We start from the raw sequence: 17,503 nt of genomic DNA on the forward strand, positions 1-17,503 counted from the left end.
CAGGCACAGAAATATTCGAAGGCAGATGGACAAGTTGATGCTGTTAAAAAAACATACAGGATCCTTAGCTTTATAAATAGAGGCATTGAGTAAAAGCAAATAAGGTATGCTTAACCTTTATAAAACACTCAGCAATGATGTCAAGACTTTGGAGAGGGCTTTTCCACGCGAGCGGCTCCGCGCGTAAGATGCCCCTAGCTAAAGATTTATTGCATCCGTCTCCCGAGGAGGAGAAGTAGAAACACAACAACTAGCGCCTGGTGCAAGTCCCAACTCTTACTTCATGGATGTCAAATGTCCCGGTTGCGACAAAATCACGACTGTGTTCAGACACGCACAGACTGTCGTACTGTGTGTCGGCTGCTCCACTCTCTGCCAGCCCACCGAAGGAAAAGCCAGGTTAACAGAAGGCTGTTCCTTCAGAAGAAAGCAGCACTAAAAATGAAAGTTGGCATTTGAGGTTGGGCAAGACTCCACACAGCCGGGCATCGAGAGACTGGCTGAGGGGTACTGATTCGCTCCCTTGGCATCTGGATGGTGACATGGGAGAGATGGACGGGGGAAAGGAGGGGGTGTGTCAGTGTCCCGAAGCCTTGCCCACCCTGGTTTATAGAAGCATTTTTGGACCTTGCTGGGTTTGTGAGATTTGTTCAGAATTGTCAAATATAATGACATAAAAATTTTTTTAAAAGACTTTGGAGAGGGTACAGAGGAGAATTACCAGAATGGTACCACGGGGGATGAGGGACTTCACTTAATGCGGAGAGACTGAAGAAGCTGGGATTGTTCTCCTGAGAGCAGAGAAGGTTAAGAAGAGATTTAATCAAGGAGTTTCATATCATGAGGAATATTAATCGAGTAAAGGGAAACTATTTACAATGACAGATGGGTCAGTAACCAGAGAGACTCAGATTGAAGAGAATTGGCAGAAGAACCAGAGAGAGGATATGAGGAGAATTTTCTTTATATAGTAAGTTGTGAGCGGGAATGCTCTGCCTGAAAGGGTGGTGGAAACAGATTCAACAGTAACAAGGGCGGCATGGTGGCGCAGTGGTTAGCATTGCTGCCTCACGGGGCCGAGGACCAAGGTTCGATCCCGGCTCTGGGTCACTGTCCGTGTGGAGTTAGCACATTCTCCCCGTGTCTGCGTGGATCTCACCCCCACAACCCAAAAAGATGTGCAGGGTAGGTGGATTGGCCACGCTAAATTGCCCCTTAACTGTAAAAAAAAGATTCAATAATAACATTCAAAAGAAAATTGGCTAAATCATTGAAAGGGACATTTGTTTTGCTGTAGGTCGATGGTTACTGGAAGCAGGAGGCAAACGACTGGAACAATCTCAGCAGTTCTCCAAGAACATTGTGAACCTGTTCACCATCCAACCCCAATGCTGCAATCACTTTGAAAAACGGTGAGATTTACTTGCTGATGGGAGATAAATGTTGGCGTGTCAACAATCAGTTACTCACAGAAACAGGATATCCAAAGAACAAGCCCATGGTTTGGGTGCAGTGTTTGTAACAGGGTGACCTGGACACATTGATTGGTTCAATGTTGAATATCTGTCAATCATCTGGGGGGAAACACAAAGGGCCGACTGATGGATGTCATTTCTGGGATGGATTCCTTCACTGGATTCGTACATGGGATAGTTTTATACCGTGGAGAAGGTCACAACTGGGAATGTCTGGGCACGTTCAATCTCTGAATCTGAACAAACATCAGCAGGAGACGACTTTGATCACAGCTTCCGGGGATGGATTCAGTACCGGTATTCCAGAGGGAAGAGGCCCAGCCAACAGGATTCAGCAAAGAAAAGGAATTTGTTAATCCTCCTTATGTAAAGTCTGTTATTGGACCATTTTTTAAAAAGCAGGTAAGAAGAGTGACATTGTGACAATCTCTAATTGGATCTCCCTGATGTGTATTTATAACAGGCTTCACCCAGTCTCAAACACAGCTCAGGGCCGAGCTCACCCTCTGGTAACATTAATCTCGCTTCACCCAGTCTCAAACACGGGGCCGAGCTCACCCTCTGGTAACATTAATCTCGCTTCACACAGTCTCAAACACAGCTCAGGGCCGAGCTCACCCTCTGGTAACATTAATCTCGCTTCACCCAGTCTCAAACACGGGGCCGAGCTCACCCTCTGGTAACATTAATCTCGCTTCACACAGTCTCAAACACAGCTCAGGGCCGAGCTCACCCTCTGGTAACATTAATCTCGCTTCACCCAGTCTCAAACACAGCTCAGGGCCGAGCTCACCCTCTGGTAACATTAATCTCGCTTCACACAGTCTCAAACACAGCTCAGGGCCGAGCTCACCCTCTGGTAACATTAATCTCGCTTCACCCAGTCTCAAACACAGCTCAGGGCCGAGCTCACCCTCTGGTAACATTAATCTCGCTTCACACAGTCTCAAACACAGCTCAGGGCCGAGCTCACCCTCTGGTAACATTAATCTCGCTTCACACAGTCTCAAACACAGCTCAGGGCCGAGCTCACCCTCTGGTAACATTAATCTCGCTTCACACAGTCTCAAACACAGCTCAGGGCCGAGCTCACCCTCTGGTAACATTAATCTCGCTTCACACAGTCTCAAACACAGCTCAGGGCCGAGCTCACCCTCTGGTAACATTAATCTCGCTTCACACAGTCTCAAACACAGCTCAGGGCCGAGCTCACCCTCTGGTAACATTAATCTCGCTTCACACAGTCTGAAACACGGGGCAGAGCTCACCCTCTGGTAACATTAATCTCGCTTCACACAGTCTCAAACACAGCTCAGGGCCGAGCACACCCTCTGGTAACATTAATCTCGCTTCACACAGTCTCAAACACAGCTCAGGGCCGAGCTCACCCTCTGGTAACATTAATCTCGCTTCACACAGTCTCAAACACAGCTCAGGGCCGAGCTCACCCTCTGGTAACATTAATCTCGCTTCACCCAGTCTCAAACACGGGGCCGAGCTCACCCTCTGGTAACATTAATCTCGCTTCACACAGTCTCAAACACAGCTCAGGGCCGAGCTCACCCTCTGGTAACATTAATCTCGCTTCACACAGTCTGAAACACGGGGCCGAGCTCACCCTCTGGTAACATTAATCTCGCTTCACACAGTCTCAAACACAGCTCAGGGCCGAGCTCACCCTCTGGTAACATTAATCTCGCTTCACACAGTCTCAAACACAGCTCAGGGCCGAGCTCACCCTCTGGTAACATTAATCTCGCTTCACACAGTCTCAAACACAGCTCAGGGCCGAGCTCACCCTCTGGTAACATTAATCTCGCTTCACACAGTCTCAAACACAGCTCAGGGCCGAGCTCACCCTCTGGTAACATTAATCTCGCTTCACACAGTCTCAAACACAGCTCAGGGCCGAGCTCACCCTCTGGTAACATTAATCTCGCTTCACACAGTCTCAAACACAGCTCAGGGCCGAGCTCACCCTCTGGTAACATTAATCTCGCTTCACACAGTCTCAAACACAGCTCAGGGCCGAGCTCACCCTCTGGTAACATTAATCTCGCTTCACACAGTCTCAAACACAGCTCAGGGCCGAGCTCACCCTCTGGTAACATTAATCTCGCTTCACACAGTCTCAAACACAGCTCAGGGCCGAGCTCACCCTCTGGTAACATTAATCTCGCTTCACACAGTCTCAAACACAGCTCAGGGCCGAGCTCACCCTCTGGTAACATTAATCTCGCTTCACACAGTCTGAAACACAGCTCAGGGCCGAGCTCACCCTCTGGTAACATTAATCTCGCTTCACACAGTCTCAAACACGGGGCCGAGCTCACCCTCTGGTAACATTAATCTCGCTTCACACAGTCTCAAACACAGCTCAGGGCCGAGCTCACCCTCTGGTAACATTAATCTCGCTTCACACAGTCTCAAACACAGCTCAGGGCCGAGCTCACCCTCTGGTAACATTAATCTCGCTTCACACAGTCTCAAACACAGCTCAGGGCCGAGCTCACCCTCTGGTAACATTAATCTCGCTTCACACAGTCTCAAACACAGCTCAGGGCCGAGCTCACCCTCTGGTAACATTAATCTCGCTTCACACAGTCTCAAACACAGCTCAGGGCCGAGCTCACCCTCTGGTAACATTAATCTCGCTTCACCCAGTCTCAAACACAGCTCAGGGCCGAGCTCACCCTCTGGTAACATTAATCTCGCTTCACACAGTCTCAAACACAGCTCAGGGCCGAGCTCACCCTCTGGTAACATTAATCTCGCTTCACACAGTCTCAAACACAGCTCAGGGCCGAGCTCACCCTCTGGTAACATTAATCTCGCTTCACACAGTCTCAAACACAGCTCAGGGCCGAGCTCACCCTCTGGTAACATTAATCTCGCTTCACACAGTCTCAAACACAGCTCAGGGCCGAGCTCACCCTCTGGTAACATTAATCTCGCTTCACACAGTCTCAAACACAGCTCAGGGCCGAGCACACCCTCTGGTAACATTAATCTCGCTTCACACAGTCTCAAACACAGCTCAGGGCCGAGCTCACCCTCTGGTAACATTAATCTCGCTTCACACAGTCTCAAACACAGCTCAGGGCCGAGCTCACCCTCTGGTAACATTAATCTCGCTTCACACAGTCTCAAACACAGCTCAGGGCCGAGCACACCCTCTGGTAACATTAATCTCGCTTCACACAGTCTCAAACACAGCTCAGGGCCGAGCTCACCCTCTGGTAACATTAATCTCGCTTCACACAGTCTCAAACACAGCTCAGGGCCGAGCTCACCCTCTGGTAACATTAATCTCGCTTCACACAGTCTCAAACACAGCTCAGGGCCGAGCTCACCCTCTGGTAACATTAATCTCGCTTCACACAGTCTCAAACACAGCTCAGGGCCGAGCTCACCCTCTGGTAACATTAATCTCGCTTCACCCAGTCTCAAACACAGCTCAGGGCCGAGCTCACCCTCTGGTAACATTAATCTCGCTTCACACAGTCTCAAACACAGCTCAGGGCCGAGCACACCCTCTGGTAACATTAATCTCGCTTCACACAGTCTCAAACACAGCTCAGGGCCGAGCACACCCTCTGGTAACATTAATCTCGCTTCACACAGTCTCAAACACAGCTCAGGGCCGAGCTCACCCTCTGGTAACATTAATCTCGCTTCACACAGTCTCAAACACAGCTCAGGGCCGAGCTCACCCTCTGGTAACATTAATCTCGCTTCACACAGTCTCAAACACAGCTCAGGGCCGAGCTCACCCTCTGGTAACATTAATCTCGCTTCACACTTGCTTATTTTACACTCTTAACACATCCTTGATGGACAGCACTGCTGTCTGATCACCAGAGCTTTTCTATTCTTTAATGCTATTGGTTCCAACCCTCATCATTTACAGTCATATGACAAGTTTCCACCTGTGATAGGTTGGCATCATTCGTTTTTAAAAATTAATTTAGAATACCCAATTATTTTTTTCCAATTAAGGGGCAATTTAGCGTGGCCAATCCACCTAGCCTGCACATCTTTGGGTTGTGGGGGTGAAACCCACGCAGACAGGGGGAGAATGTGCAAACTCCACACGGACAGTGACCCAGAACCGTGTTCGAACCTGGGACCTCGGTACCATGAGGCAGCAGTGCTATCCACTGCGCCACCGTGCTGCCCTGGTTGGCACATTTTCTAGGCTTACAATTCAGTGCTGTAAAGTGAGCATTGCACTGTCAGTGTTGCCGTCTTTCAGATGAGTTGTAAAACCAAATCTCTGCAAACGCAAGTGGATGGAAATGGTCCCATGGCAATTTCTAGAAAATAAAACAAGGAGTTATCCCTAGTGTTCTGGCATCTAACATTCCTCCTATAACCATCAGAACAGGGGCTGGGATTTCCCTGACTATACTGACAGATCGATTCTCCTGGAGTAGTCAGGTTTCAGGTTGGGTGTTAGTTCTGAAATCGTCCCTCGTAATACCATATGCATCACTTCTGAGTGTATCGGATCACTCCGAGTGATTCCTCAATGTAGAAGATATTCCCGTTGGGACAGTCTGACAAACTATCTGGCAGTGGTAATCTTGAATGTCCATCCGCATTACCATGTGGACTTGACTGTTGGTGCTCAATGGTATCAGTCTGTGCAGACCAGAGCAATGCCTTTCTTTGCATTCTGCTTACGGCAAGTGACAGAATTCCCGTGTGTGGTCCAAAATGGTAGTTAACGGACGATGGCCCTTCAGCAATGTGAACGTTATCCTGTCCAGGAATTGATGGACTTTCTTTACTCCAAAAATGATCCCCAATGCTTCCTTTCAATCTGAGCTTAGTAACTTTCAGCTTTGCTCAAGGTTTGAGAAGCAAAAGAATTGGGTCTTTCTTCACTCAATGGAATGATGTGAGAGACCATCGCTCCTACACCATAGGGAGATGCATCGCAAGCTAAATGTAAGGGTAACGTAGGATCAAGATATGACAACTTATTTGTCTTGCATGAAAGCGCTGTTGTATTGATGCAACCACTCCCACTTCTTGATCTCGCACAAGAGGTTATGTCATAGTTTCAGAATTGTCGCTAGGTTTGGGACAAATCTTCCAAAATAGTTCAACAATCCCAAGATGCAACATAACTGATTAATATTCTGAGATGCAGGCACCTCTCTCATTGAAGGAGATTTGCGAAGGCCAGTAACGTCTTTCACATGTCTCAAATACTCAACAGAATATTGGAAGGACGCATACTTGTACTTACAGACTCACAGGACATTGTCTCCCAATCTCTGGAGAGTGGAATCCAGATTTTGAAGGTGTTCCTCTTCATCTCTTCCAGTGACTGGGATGTTATCCAGATAGCACTGGATTCTGCTCAGTCCACTCAGGATCTGATCCATTGCTCTTTGAAACAGTGCAGGAGCTGATGTGATACCAGACGGCAACCTTCAATACTAGAACAAGCCTTTATGGTCACAATTGTCAGAAGTTTCTGTGACTTCTTGTTCACAATTCATCTGTGAGTAAGCTTGGCTCAGATCAATTTTGGTGAAATGTTGGCCTCTTACGAATCCCGCAAACAAATCATCAATGTGAGGTAATGGGTACTGTTCAGCGCACAACACTGGATTTATGGTGGCCTTGAAGTCCCCACAAATCCTTACAGATCCATCTTTCTTAATGACAGGAACTACTGGCGTGGCCCATTCACTAATGCTGACAGGTTCCAAAGCTCCGGACTTCACAAGCCGATCCAAATCAGCCTCCACATTTGGCCTAATAACGTATGGTGCAGACCTTGCTGTCAAGCATTTTGCCAGCCTTCCTTCCTTTATTTTTAATTTAACTGTAATATCTGTCATGCTCCCTAATTCACAATTGAACACAATAGTGGGCTTCTTTTTTAAAAATATAAATTTAGAGTACCCAATTATTTTTTCCCAATTAAGTGGCAATTTAGCATGGCCAATCCACCTACCCTGCACATCTTTGGGTTGTGGGGGCGAAACCCACGCAGACACGGGGAGAATGTGCAAACTCCACACGGACAGTGACCCAGAGCCGGGATTTGAACCCGGGCCCTCAGCGCCGCAGTCCCAGTGCTAACCACTGCGCCACATGGCGCCCCGAACAATGGGCTTCTTTAAAATGGATTCTCCATTGGTCACCATGTTGACCTCGGCCCAGTTCAGTCAAATGTCTCCAGCCATGTTTGACCCATCGACGCTGGATATTTTCCCATTACTACATGTGGAGGTAAATCTGCTGTGTGCCCAATCTGTTGCACAGCTACTTCAATGAGGCCCTTCAGTGGAACCACTTCTCCTGTGTATGTCTTTATCATTATCTTTGATGGCCATAAGGGAATATGTTTGAGTTTCTTCGTGTAGACAGTCTCTGGCACGAATGAGACTGCTGCCCCAGTATCAGCTTTCATCCTTACTGGCTATCTATCCAGCAGTGCAGTGACTCAGTATTGGCATGTAGCACCAGCAATAGCTAGCATATTCAGTGATATTTATTTCCTCCTCTGACTGTGAGTTGCTTCGTTTTCTTCGCTCCTTTTGTACAGCATGGACATACCTCCTTTTAATTTGTTTAAACGCTGCCTTGGTTTGTTCCTGCTTCTTATTTTTACTGAAGAGCTTGCTTTTTCTTCCTGCAGGATGCTCTAAGTGTCCTTTTTTCCCATTGCTTTGACATACCATCATGTCTTTACACCAACATTCAGCCCTGGCATTACACATTGGTAACATGTATGAATCTCAAGATTCTTGGGTGTTCATTCAGCAGCCGTTTTGTGTATTTGAGTATCCAAACTCAATTGCTGAGCTTCCTTTGCAGCCAGCTCCATAGAAACATTGATTGTCATAGCCTTCTGCAGAGTAGGATTACTCTCAGTTAGCAAATATTTCTGTATCGCTTCACTGCGTAGACCACAAACAAATCTGTCCTGAATAGTGTCATCCAGCACATCTCCGATCTCACAATATTCTGCAAGTCTTTTAAGCTCAGTCACAAATTGCGCGATTGGCTCCCCCTCTTCATGGTTTCCTTCATGCAGTTTAAAGCATTCTACAATCGCCAAGGGCTTCGACAAAAACTGTGCTTGTAAAATATCTACAATCTGCTTGTATGTTTTAATGCCTGACATCTCAGGTTGCACTAAACTACGGAGGAGATTAAACATTGCCCCCCCCCCCCCCCCCCGCCCCTGTTACGCCCAGGAAAGTGGGCACCATGATATCTTCGCAAAATAGTCAAAATGTTCATTATAGGACCTCTATCGCTCCACATTTTCATCTAATGGTCCCACAATGCCGAAAACCCCAGCCATTTTCCTACCAATGGGGGTTTCCCGTTTTCACACTTCACAACCAAAACAATCACTTCAGCTTCAGCCTCTTATTTAGCACAGACAGCTGTATAATCTATTCTGCAGGCAGATTATTATTACTCACGTCCACCGAGCTCACTAGTTCTCTGCCGCATGCGTCATGCCAGGTGAAAAGCTTTCCTTTCTAACTGTTCTTTTTCCAACTTTCCTCGATAAATTTCTTCTTTCCGGGTGGCTAGCGCACATTTATAGTCCTCATTGGCATCTACTGTGTTGTGTTTTGGAGGTGCGATATTAGGAGCTTAAAACAATGGAGCTTTAGTTACAGTGCGTTATTACTTACATGTCGGCATGGTGGCACAGTGGTTAGCACTGCTGCCTCCTAGCACCAGGGACCTGGTTCGATTCTGGCCTTCGGTAACTGTGTGGGGTTTGCACATTCTCCCCGTGTCTGTGTGGGTTTCCTCCGGGTGCTCCAGTTTCCTCCCACAGTCCAAAGATGTGCAGGTTAGGTGGATTGGCCATGATAAATTGCCCTTGGTGTGCAGGTTAGGTGGGGTTATGAGGATAGGGCGGGGTGTGGGCCTAGGTAGGGTGCTCTTTCAGAGGATCGATGCAGACTCAGTGGGCCGAATGGCCTCCTTCTGCACTGTAAGAAATTCTTTGACATAGAGTTTTAGAGCGGGCAGCATAGTGGCGCAGTGGTTAGCGCTACTGCCTCATGGCGCTGAGGCCCCGGGTTCGATCCTGGCTCTGGGTCACTGTCCGTGTGGAGTTTGCACATTCTCCCTGTGTCTGCGTGGGTTTCGCCTCCACAGCCCGAAGATGTGCAGGGTGGGTGGATTGGCCATGCTAAATTGCCCATTAATTGGAAAAAAGAAATTGGGTACTCTAAATTTATTTTTTTTAAATAGAGTTTTCGAGCACAGAAAGAGGCCCTTTGGCCCATCCTCCATGCACCAGCCATCAAGCACCTCTTCTCTCTCTCTTTCCCGTACTAGGACTTATGGCGTCACTTCCGATTATTACAACAGAGCTTCACGAGAGCTAATAATTTAATAATCTTTATTGTCACAAGTAGGCTTACATTAACACTGCACTGAAGTAAGAATTAATGCAAATACACAACAAGATCCTCATGAAAACAGATCCCCATTCACAGAGCAAGAGAGAAAAGAGACCCAAATTCATCCAGAAAGAGATAACGGATTCCATTTCACCCAGATAGAGAAAACAGACTCGGCAGAGAGAAAACAGATCATCTTTCACCCAGTAAAACCTATTTGGGGAACCGATGGTGTAGTAGTGTTGTCATTGGATTTGTAATCCAGAGAGCCAGGGTAACGATCTGGGGACCCGGCTTTGAATCCACCACGGCAGAGAATTCAATAAGAACATCTGCAATTACAAAGTGACGATCATGAAGCAATTGTCGTAAAAACAATTCCTCAATCTCCCAGGGTGAGTGGGAAAGACAGAGAGCGCACAAGGAGAATGAGAGATACTTCTTTCACCCAAAGAGAGGGATACAGAGAGAGAGATAGATGGAGAGAGTGAGAGAGAGAGAGATTGAGAGAAAACACCTCCCCTTTCATCAAGTTGGATATCAATGAGGAAATTTCAATGATTTCTTTGTGAATGTGTTTTCTTGTATCAGTAAGGTCTTACAGCACCAGGTTAAAGTCCAACAGGTTTGTTTCTAATCACTAGCTTTCGGAGCGCAGCTCCTTCCTCAGGTGAATGAATCAACCACGTTTGGATCTCAATGGTTCATGTACTTGGATGGAAAAGTAACATTTTCCCCTGTTCCCCTGTCAATGCTGATCCAACCAGGGCAGGTTTTTCTCTATCAGCTGTTCCTGTTCTTACCTCCACCTGAAATCCACACGTGAATACTCTCGTGCATGTCACAGTGAGTAGAAACCCAGCCCATTGTCACTGAGTCCCAATATCAGGTTCCAGCCTCCGACCTGGCTGAACTCAGCTCAAAGTGCTCTCAAGAGCTGCAAAAGTTGACATTGTCTTTTTCTCTTGCTGTAGGCCGATGGTTAACGGCAGCGGGAGGCAAACGGCTGGAACAATCTCAGCAGTTCTCCAAGAACATTGTGAACCTGTTCACCATCCAACCCCAATGCTGCAATCACTTGGAAAAACGGTGAGATTTACTTGTTGATGGGAGATAAATGCTGGCGTGTCAACAATCAGTTACTCACAGAAACAGGATATCCAAAGAACAAGCCCATGGTTTGGGTGCAGTGTTTGTAACAGGGTGACCTGGACACATTGATTGGTTCAATGTTGAATATCTGTCAATCATCTGGGGGGAAACACAAAGGGCCGACTGATGGATGCCATTTCTGGGATGGATTCCTTCACTGGATTCGTACATGGGATAGTTTTATACCGTGGAGAAGGTCACAACTGGGAATGTCTCGACACGTTCAATCTCTGAATCTGAACAAACATCAGCAGGAGACGACTTTGATCACAGCTTCCGGGGATGGATTCAGTACCGGTATTCCAGAGGGAAGAGGCCCAGCCAACAGGATTTAAGATTTAGGTGGGAATGGAACCCTTTTTATAAATTAAAACTGACCAGTGAATAGAATTGTGATTTTGTGAGAATGTCTAACTGGATGTCGCTGATGTGTGTTTAGACCAGGCCGAACCCTGGGCCTTAATCCCAGCCCAGTGCTGAGTTCAAACTCAGTCTCCAGGAATTATCATTCAGTCACATTCTAATTAGTGTAATTTATTAGTAACTGTAAGGTTTTATTACTAGCAGCAGTAAAGCTTATGAGGAGTGTTGGGATATATTAGTTATAAATTAAGTTGCAAAATAAATGAATTAACAGACAATGATGATGGCAGGCAGGTGGTGTGTTGTGACTGTGGAATGTGGGAGTTCCTGGACACCAGTCTTACTCAGGGCAAGCACACCTGCACTAAGTGTCTGCAGCTTGGGGAGCATTGGTTCAAACCCTTTGAGCTGGAGGTCAAGAGCAGGCAGTGTGATGCATCTGGGGGCGGGTAAGTTAACCGGACACTTTATTCTTGGAGACAGTTTGGGGAGAGGTTCTCCTGATTTGGTCAGTGGTCAGGGACAGGAGGGTGTGGGGAAATGGGGGAGCTTCAGCCCATGCAGGTGTCCAATAGGTTTGAGGTTCTTGGCACCAGTATGGATGAAAGTGAGTCGTACAAATGGGTGGGCAAATTGACCATGGCACACGGGGAGAGTTAATAGGAATGTAGGGGACAGTTCTCTACAGCCGAGAGCACGGCTGCATTGCCTGCCTGAGCACCAAGCTTCAGGACATGTGCTCGGGGTTGGAGAGGAACTTGCAGTGAAAGAGGAAGGATCCAATTGGCATGGTCCACGTTGACACCAATGACATAGGACTGAACAAAAGTCATTCTCAGGGTATGACAGCAGATCCAGCTAAAATGAATTGGGAAACTACATTAAAGATGCAGTGTCAGATTTGTAAGGAGATATTCAATAACTCTCAGCAAAGATTTAGCCCAGTGAGAAAGAAAGACTCTTTGAGAAGGCTGCATCACCCATGGTGAAATATGGAAGTTAAGAACAGTATCAGATTTAAAGAAACATTGGACATCTAAAAGGTGTTTGATAAGTTGACACGCACAAGATAATAGCGCATGGTGTTGGCAGTAACATAGTCGCATTGGTAAAGAATTGGTTAACCTCCAGGAAGCAGAGAGTGAGGATAAATGGATCTTTTTTGGGTTGGCAACCTGTAGCCCATGGAGTGCCACAGGGATTAATGTTGGGGCCTCAATTATTTACAGACTAGATCAATGACACCAATGAAGGGACCAAATGCATGGTAGCTAAGTTTACCGATGGCATCAAGATAGGTCGGAAAGTAAGTTGTCAACAGGAGGTAAAGTAACCCACAGCGAGATATGTATGGGTTAAGCTAGTGGGCAAAAATGTGGCAGATGGAGTATAATGTGGGGAAAATGTGAACTTGTCCACTTTGACAGGAAGAATAGAAAAGCAGTGTATTATATAAATGGAGAGAGATTGCAGAACTCTGAGGTACAGAGGATTCTGGGTGTCCTGGTACATGAAACACAAAAAATTAGTATTCGGATCCAGCAGTCGATTAGGAAGGCAAATGGAATGTTGGTGTTTATTGCAAGGGGAATGGATTTTTTTATTCATTAATGGGAAGTGGGCATCGCTGGCTAGGACTGCATTTATTGCCCATCCCTAATTGCCCTTGAGAAATAGGGACATATTACTGCATTTACAGACCACATCTGGAATACTGTGTGCAGTTTTGGTCTCTTTAATTGAAAAAGGATAGAATTGTGTTAGCAACAGTCCAGAGAAGCTTCACTCGACTCTTTCCTGGGATGAAGGGACTTGTCCCGTGAGGAAAGGTTGAACAGGTTCGGCCTCCACCCATTGGAGTTTAGAAAAATGAGAGATCTTACTGAAACATATCAGATTCTGAAGGAATTGATAGGATGGATACAGGGAGGATGTTTCCTCTTGAGGCAGAGACTAGAAGCAGGGAACACAGTTTAAGAATAAGAGGTCCACTGTTTAAGATTGAGTTGAGGAGAATTTGTTTCTCTCAGAGGGCTGTTAGGCATTGGAGTTCACTTCCCCAGGGAGCAGTAGAGGCGGAGTCATCAAATTTATTCATGGCTGAGTTGGACAGATTTTTGATTGACGGCGGGTGTCAAAGGTTAGGGGGTGGCGGGCAAGCAGCAATGTGGAGATCAGCCATGATTTCATTGAATGGCAGAGCAGACTCGAGGGGCTGAATGGCCTTCTTCCTCCAAGGGACAGAGTGCAACATGGACAATAATTCGTATTCCCTCCTTCTCGGGAATGTTCATCAATTTCAAACCTAATTCCAAACCATATCAAAGATGGGTTGGTGCCTGGTCTTGGCGTGATCGGCTGATACACAACACAGGGCAAGTGTCAGTTCAATATGGAAAGCACACTTTTCTTTACAGAGAAGAAAAGGCTGGTTTGGAGAACTCTGTTGTTCTTGGACACAGGACAAATGTGAGATTTGGAGGGGAACAATAATTGGCCTGATTTGGATACGGGATGGGGGAGGGGGATAGTGGGAGAGGGAGAGCAGCTTCCAAAGGGCCTGTAACATTCCTTAATCTGATCTTGTCACTGCAGCTGGGAGCCCTGACTGATCAATTGGACATGCTATTTTCTCATTCAGGCCTCAACGTTCCCGGCAAGAATGTGGTTGACTGTATTTTTCAGAAGGTGTCTTCTTTCAGAAGGGCCTCACGGTAGCATGGTGGTTAGCATCAATGCTTCACAGCTCCAGGGTCCCAGGTTCGATTCCCGGCTGGGTCACTGTCTGTGTGGAGTCTGCACGTCTTCCCTGTGTGTGCGTGGGTTTCCTCCGGGTGCTCCGGTTTCCTCCCACAGTCCAAAGATGTGCGGGTTAGGTGGATTGGCCATGCTAAATTGCCCGTAGTGTAAGGTTAATGGGGGGATTGTTGGGTTACGGGTATACGGGTTACGTGGGTTTAAGTAGGGTGATCATGGCTCGGCACAACATCGAGGGCCGAAGGGCCTGTTCTGTGCTGTACTGTTCTATGTTCTATGTTAACGTCAGCTCGGGATCCTGCATCAGATTACTCTCCAGTGACACCTGGTGGAAAGCTCATGTATGTTTGGATACCATTCAGCTCAATTGGGGCTACTCCCATAGTTGAACAGCCTTTTGATTATTGACATTGACTTGAAAGGTGACAATGAGTGCGAGGTTGGGAGATGCTGATTTCCATGGAACTGTATCCTGGCAAAACTCAGGAGACAAAAGCTAGCAGTGTGGGAGGAGGTAGGAGAATCTGGGGGAGCAGAGATTAATGTTTTTGTCCCAAACATGTTCGGACTGAGATGTCATGGTAACAAATGGTAATGTTTCACAGCAACAGACTTTACCCAAATGTGGATTGTATTAGGAAGGGATTTCTCATTTGCAAAGCTGTCATCTTTTTCTTGCAGGACAGAGTGATGCCCTGGTGCAGCAAGACCACTCGGGGAAGTTCATGCCTGGAGGTGGAGGGGCGTACGAGATACTGGAGCAGGGTAACACCGGAGCCCAGCAGAGCCTGTATGATCTAAGGTGATCGAACAGAGGTCCACGTGATGGGAAACAACGTGGAAAAGGTAAATCCAGACACGTTTAAATTAAAGTGAGAGCTCAGGCCAAGCGAGTATCCAATTCTTCTTTTCCAATTAAGGGGCAATTTAGCGCGGCCAATCCACCTACCCTGCACATCTTTGGGTTGTGGGAGTGAGACCCACACAGACATGGGCAGACTGTGCAAACTCCACACAGACAGTGACCCAGGGCTGGGATCGGACCTGGGACCTCGGCTCCAGTGGGCAACAGTGCTAACCACTGAGCCACCGTGCCGCCCCAGGAAATGTTCTTCTCTAACTCTTTCTGTTCTTGCCCCCCCTGAATTCTGCAAACGCACTCTCGAGCACACCTCAGTGAGTAAGAAAGCCGTGCAGGAATCCAGCCCAGTCACTCGCTCTCTCTGCAGCGACCGTGCCCTACAAAGCTGTTGGTGACCATGGACCTCCATGCTTATCTTTCTCGCCAGACATGGATGGTCTTTGTTGGTGGTACATTCACCCGGTTTGTGAAGCTCTTTAGAAAGGTCCTACTTTCTCTATCTACATCTCTTTTGCCAGCAATCTTTCCCATCGGTATCAGATTGTCTAAATCTGGATTTTGTATCACGTGCCCAAGAAATTCCAACTGTCTCTTCCTGATCTTGGCCAATAGGGTTCTGTTGGTCTCAGACTTTAGCAGCACCTTTTCATTGGTTCTGTGACTTGTCCGGGATATCTTCACTATCCACAAAATCTCCTCTGGACCAGAGTAGGTGCAGAGGAGATTCATCTTGATGTTGCCTGGGCTGGAGCGTTTCAGCGATGAAGAGAGGCTGGTTAGGCTGGGGCTGTTTTCCTTGGAGCAGAGAAGGCTGAGGGGGGATCTGATTGAGGTGGACAAAATTATGAAGGACATAAATAGGATGGAGAGGAAGGAGCTTCCGAGTAGAGGGATCAATGACCACGGGGAGGAGGGGGTGGGGGCACAGATTTAAGGTAATGGGGAGGAGATTTAGAGGGGATTTGAGGAAAAAGTTGGTGGGAATCTGGAGCTCTCTGCCTGAAAGGGTGGTAGAGACGGCAACGCTCTCAACATTGAAGAAGTATTTAGATGAGCAATTGAAATGCCCCAACACACAAGGCTACGGCAAAGTGATGGGAAATGGGATTACGACAGGTGCTTGATGGCCGGCATGGACAGGATGGGCTGAAGGGCCTCTTTCCATGCTGTAACACCCAATAACTCTATGCCAAAAACCACAGCTCTGCAGCCTCGATTCTTCTCTCCATTGCTTACTGATTGTTCAACACTCAATTCCGTGTGTCAAAACTGGTGTGATCTACCATCCCAGGGTTCGCAGCTTAGTTTTCAGGGCTAATTTTAACGAGGCAAAATCTTGTCACAGAGTCTAAATATCAGGTTGCTACCTCTGGCCTGGCTGCTATCAACTCAATCAACTCAAAACTGGACATGTTGACAGTGTCTTTCTGCTTTACTGGGCGACAAACTCAGCAGTTCTCCAAAGGACATGGGGAACCTGTTCCCCATCCAACCCCAATGCTGCAATCACTTGGAAAAACGGTGAGATTTACTTGTGGCAGAAAGTGACCGAGCTGAAACATAAACTTTGTTTCTATCTCTCCACAGATGCTGCCTGACCAATGGAATGCTTCTAGCAAGTTCTTTATTTATGAAGCAAGATTCACTTGTTGATGGGAGATAAATGCTGGCGTGTCAACAATCAGTTACTCACAGAAACAGGATATCCAAAGAACAAGCCCATGGTTTGGGTGCAGTGTTTGTAACAGGGTGACCTGGACACATTGATTGGTTCAATGTTGAATATCTGTCAATCATCTGGGGGGAAACATAAAGGGCCGACTGATGGATGGCATTTCTGGGATGGATTCCTTCACTGGATTCGTACATGGGATAGTTTTATACCGTGGAGAAGATCACAACTGGGAATGATCTCGGCACGTTCAATCTCTGAATCTGAACAAACATCAGCAGGAGACGACTTTGATCACAGCTTCCGGGGATGGATTCAGTACCGGTATTCCAGAGGGAAGAGGCCCAGCCAACAGGATTCAGCAAAGAAAAGGAATTTGTTAATCCTCCTTATGTAAAGTCATCTTGGGCGGCACGGTGGCACAGTGGTTAGCACTGCTGCCTCACAGTGCCGAGGTCCCAGGTTCGATCCCGGCTCTGGGTCACTGTCCGTGTGAAGTTTGCACATTCTCCCCGTGTCTGCGTGGGTTTCACCCCCACAACCCAAAGATGTGCAGGGTAGGTGGATTGGCCACGCTAAATTGCCCCTTAATTGGGAAAAGTGAATTGGATACTCGAAATTTATAAAGAAAAGATGTAAAATCATTTTTTATTCTAAATAAAAGGAAGGTGGTAAGTGATTAGAAAAGTGATTTTGTCGTGGAAACTGACTGGATGGCATTGAGGTGTGTGTGTGAGGGGATCTCAAAGCCAGACCAGTGCAGAGACTTGATTCGCTGACCCTCAGGTAACATCAGTCTCCCCACACACTTGTTTATTCTACG

At 47.0% G+C, this 17,503-nt stretch overlaps 1 protein-coding gene across 1 annotated transcript; it reads left to right on the top strand.

Annotated features, from left to right (window-relative positions):
- Positions 1–243: 243 nt before the first annotated feature.
- Positions 244–536, top strand: LOC119958163 (40S ribosomal protein S27-like). The gene has a single exon (XM_038786497.1). It carries the CDS (start codon positions 284–286, stop codon positions 437–439), a length of 156 nt encoding a protein of 51 aa, XP_038642425.1. The 5' UTR covers positions 244–283; the 3' UTR covers positions 440–536.
- The last annotated feature ends 16,967 nt before the right edge of the window (positions 537–17,503 follow it).

Source organism: Scyliorhinus canicula, chromosome 28 (assembly GCF_902713615.1).
Source record: "Scyliorhinus canicula chromosome 28, sScyCan1.1, whole genome shotgun sequence".
In the NCBI taxonomy this organism is placed as follows: Eukaryota; Metazoa; Chordata; class Chondrichthyes; order Carcharhiniformes; family Scyliorhinidae; genus Scyliorhinus; species Scyliorhinus canicula.

Excerpts from the sequence above, each read along its gene's own strand:
- LOC119958163 (XM_038786497.1), top strand. The coding sequence starts at position 284 with ATGGATGTCAAATGTCCCGGTTGCGACAAAATCACGACTGTGTTCAGA.